The 4,530-nt window shown below is 42.1% G+C and overlaps 1 protein-coding gene across 2 annotated transcripts in view; it reads left to right on the forward strand.

Moving 5' to 3' along the window:
• LIAS (lipoic acid synthetase) overlaps nt 1-4,530 on the forward strand; it is a 20,083-nt gene that overhangs the window by 1,941 nt on the left and 13,612 nt on the right. The window contains exons 3-4 of one of the 2 annotated variants that reach the window (XM_032273960.1): nt 1,108-1,201; nt 2,431-2,511. In XM_032273960.1, the coding sequence (XP_032129851.1) occupies nt 1,108-1,201; nt 2,431-2,511 (175 nt within the window). The remainder of the gene's footprint in view (nt 1-1,107; nt 1,202-2,430; nt 2,512-4,530) is intronic. The other variant, XM_032273961.1, reaches the window with a different exon arrangement.

Here is a 4,530-nt window from a genome sequence, read left to right on the forward strand (position 1 = left end):
CTCTTGTTACCCAGGCTGGAGTGCAATGGCGCGATCTCGGCTCACCGCAACCTCCGCCTCCTGGGTTCAGGCAATTCTCCTGCCTCAGCCTCCTGAGTAGCTGGGATTACAGGCACGCGCCACCATGCCCAGCTGATTTTTTGCATTTTTAGTAGAGACGGGGTTTCACCATGTTGACCAGGATGGTCTCGATCTCTTGACCTCGTGATCCACCCGCCTCGGCCTCCCAAAGTGCTGGGATTACAGGCGTGAGCCACCGCACCCGGCCTAGAATCTATTTTTAATATCAGACTTGTTAAATTTAGCTAAAAGTCATTAGAAAGATGTGATAACAGAACTAGATAGAACAGGTAAGTAGATGAAATTGTTAGAATCTTTCTCTTTTCTCTGCACCCTTACCATCTTACACTGTCATCTCATTTTCTACCCAGCATCTAACTTCTTTAAAGATTATTGCCTTGCTACTAGTCTGTTGGAGCTGGATTACTAGGTGTTTATGATCTAACTTGTGCTTCTCCTAGTCAATTTACATATCACCTGTGGATACCTTGCTTTAATTTACAAGAATGGTGGAATTTTTGTAGAGGGTACCTTGTGTTGAGAGATAACTTAATCCAGCTACTTCTATATCACAAGTAGATAGAGTCATGGAAGACCAAGGAGATACAGTCTCCACTCCAAATTTTAGGTCTTTTTTCCATTGAGTAACCACCGTAAAATCTAGAATGTAGAGTAGACAGTGCATAGTTGTGATCGTTCCTTACTCTAAACAAATACAGTACTTTTTGGCAGTATCATTTGTGAGGGATGAGATATTTTAAAACTTACTCATTCTTTTATTAGAATAGTGTAACTCTGCCTTTGCAAAAAAGGTAGACATGAGCCTGGTGCCTTGTTAGACTCCATTATTGGTGTTTCCTAAAGTAGTTTGAGCAAGGCTAAATTTGAGTCTGTGTTCTTACTCCTATGACAGAAATTGTAAGAGTTATTCTAAGATTATGGAAAAAATTATTAACTAGGAATCGTAATAGAGGAAATTAACTTCTAAGCTGTGTAATTGTTTGGCAGCATATTTGTTAATAGATAGTTATGTTTGGCTTTCCCTAGGTTAAGACTACCTCCATGGCTAAAGACAGAGATTCCCATGGGGAAAAATTACAATAAACTGAAAAATACTTTGCGGAATTTAAATCTCCATACAGTAAGTTATCGAAGTGTAAACTATCCCCCTTAACCAAAAGCCATGTTTCTACATTTATATAGCTTAAAAATTATTAATAATATATAAATAATAGCAAAGAAAGTAAATATGTTCAGTGATACATTACAACCAGGAATGGAAATATATTCAAAATCATTTTTCCTGCAAACAAAAAGATTTTTTGCCCTACAAGTTTGGAAACAAGGCTTTGTTTGTTTGTTTTATATGGCAAATTAGATATATGTTTCATTGGAAATAATATAAAATTAAATGTGAAGTATGTCACATACACAATGCCATATATAAACCAACCTCCTTAACTGTTCAGTATATATTCTTTCAGATTTTTTTATTTGCACATATGAAGTATATACATTCATAAAGTTTTTAATTTAAAAATGGGATTTTGGCCGGGTATGGTGGCTCACACCTGTAATCCCAACACTTCAGGAGGCCGAGGCGGGTGGATCACCTGAGGTTAGGAGTTCAAGATCAGCCTGGCCAACACGGCAAAATCGAGTCTCTACTAAAAATACAAAAAAATCACCTGGGCGTGGTGGCATGAGCCTGTAGTCCCAGCTACTCAGAAAGGAGAAAGGTAATTGAAAATTTGTGCACCTATACTCCCAGCTACTCAGAAGGCTGAGGCAAGAGAATCACGTGAGCTGGGGAGGCAGAGGTTGTAGTGAGCCGAGATCACACCACTGCACTCCTGCCTGGACAACAGAGCAAGACTCCATCTTAAAAAAAAAATAAAAATTCAAGTCTCTCCATTCTTATGTAACTAATTGTATAAGGGAGTATATACCTTTATAGGACATGTTCACCATGCTCTAATCTTAATATAGAGTTTGGCAGTTAAACAACCTTTTTCAACAACCTCCCAGGCTCAAGTGATCCTCCCGCCTTAGTCTTCTGAATACCTGGGAGTATAGGTGCACACCGCCACTCCTGGCTTTTTGTTTTTTTGTAGAGACAGGATTTGACTATGTTGCCCAAACTGGTTCCAAACTCCTGGGCTCAAGCAATCCTCCCGCCTCAGCTTCCCAAAGTGCTGGAATTACAGGCATGAGCCAGCGCAGTTGTTTGTAACAGGATTTTTAAATAGCGGATGTCTTCAAAAATATGTTGTAAACTATGAGCAGTTTGAAATGTCTAATCAAGGTCACCAATTGTTCAGTGGGTGGATTTTGTCAACCTAATGGTGTTCCATTTCCTTTTGCACACAGGTATGTGAGGAAGCTCGATGTCCCAATATTGGAGAGTGTTGGGGAGGTGGAAAATATGCCACCGCCACAGCCACGATCATGGTAAGGCCAGCCTCAACCTCTACAGCTTCAGTCTAGAAACTGAAAGGGAATATTTTGTGTCTTCTTCCTAGAAATGTGCATTATGAACCTCTGGTCAGATTTTTTATTATGTTTGAATTTATGAAAAATATGAAGAAAAAAACCTGATGGAATAATTCAACCTATTGTGATCTCACTCTTCTCTGAATAAATCTACTATTGGTTCTTTCATCTATATGAGTTAATCATGTGCTGCCTTAAGATATCTCTCCTATCAATTTTTGGAAACATTGTTCATGATTGCTTAGCTTTTTATGTGTTTTTCCTTTCATCTCTGCAACAAGAAAGGGCTGTGCTTTCTGTTTTCACTTCCATAGAGACCTGCACATTGATCTGTTAGTTAAATATTTTATGTCTTTTAAAATCATCTTTTTTGATTACTGAGTAGATACAAAAGTATCTTTATAGGCCAGGTACGATGGCTCATGTCTGTAATCCCAGCATTTTAGGAGGTCAGGGCAGGCAGTGTAGGGTCCAGCCCTGCAGGGTTCTGTGAGCTGCTCCCAGCTGGTGCGGAGACAAGAAATTGTAGAAATAAAAGACACGAGACAGAGATAGATCAAAGAGAATTTGGGCCCAGGGGTCCACTGCTACCCAAATCGTGGAGATGAGCAGTGGCCCCAAAAGCCAGGACACTCTCACTCTATTGAGTTGCAAACCTGGGGGCAGGGTAGGTAGGGCGTGGTCTTGGTGGTCGGAGACTGAGGGCCAGGTAGATAGTGCGTGGCAGTGATAGGGTCAAGTACATCACGTGTCATTCAGGTAGGGGCTCAGGAATTTCTGGCACCCGAAGTGAGGTAAGGAGCATAATGCATCAGCACTGTTTCCTTATTTGTCAAGAAAGAACTAAAACACTAAGATTTATGCTACTATTACTGATTATCTTTTCTAAGACAAAAGGAACCAGGTGCAGAAGCAGAACATGAGAGTAGACATGGAACGTGACCACTGAAGCACAGCACCACACAGAGACAGTCAAGCCCCCGGGTGTCTGTGGGTTTGCCTGACAGCCGTCAGGCCTTACCACAAGAGCTTGGAGAAGCAGAGTTTTTTCCAAACTTCCCCAAGAAGGAGATGTCTCAGCCATTTTGGACATCTCCTTCCCTAGCTGGCTAAACAGTGGGTGCTTTCACAGCGCTGGCGCTGCCGCACAGCCGAGGTGCCCTCCAGCAGCCCTTATGTGGGCGTGACAGAGGGCTTACAGTATCTTGCCTTAGTGTGATTTATTTCACAGTGTCACCCCAGGTTCACACTTCTGACCTGAGAGGCATTAGTAAAAGAATTAAGATTATCTATGAATAACTAAGATCCCATATGAATAGCTAATAACTACTACAGTTATATTTCTAGTTACTTTCTTTTTCATTATTTATATGGAAATAGGCTGAGGCCTTTTGTTCCTGCCTCTGCGCTTATGGGATCTCCCCACCACAAGGCAGACCATTTGAACCCATGAGTTTGAGACCAGCTGGGCAACATGGTGAAACCCTGTCCATACAAAAAAAACGTTTTTAAAAATTAGCTCGGCATGGTAGCACTTGCCTGTATACCCAACTACTGGGGAGACTGAGATGGGAGTATCACTTGAGCCCAGGAGGTTGAGGCTGTAGTAAGCCATGATCATACCACAGCATCCCAGCCTAGACTGCAAAGCAAGACCCTATTTCCAAAAAAAAAAAAAAAATAGTATTGCCTGGCACAGTGGCTCAAGCCTGTAATTCCAGCCCTTTGGGAGGCCGAGGCGGGTGGATCACGAGGTCAAGAGATCGAGACCATCCTGGTCAACATGGTGAAACGCCGTCTCTACTAAAAATACAAAAAATCAGCTGGGCATGGTGGCACGTGCCTGTAATCCCAGCTACTCAGGAGGCTGAGGCAGGAGAATTGCCTGAACCCAGGAGACGGAGGTTGCGGTGAGCCGAGATCGCGCCATTGCACTCCAGCCTGGGTAACAAGAGCGAAACTCCGTCTCAAAAAAAA

The sequence above is a fragment of the Sapajus apella genome, unplaced genomic scaffold, assembly GCF_009761245.1.
Source record: "Sapajus apella isolate SASKATOON/1434 unplaced genomic scaffold, GSC_monkey_1.0 scaffold5, whole genome shotgun sequence".
In the NCBI taxonomy this organism is placed as follows: domain Eukaryota; kingdom Metazoa; phylum Chordata; class Mammalia; order Primates; family Cebidae; genus Sapajus; species Sapajus apella.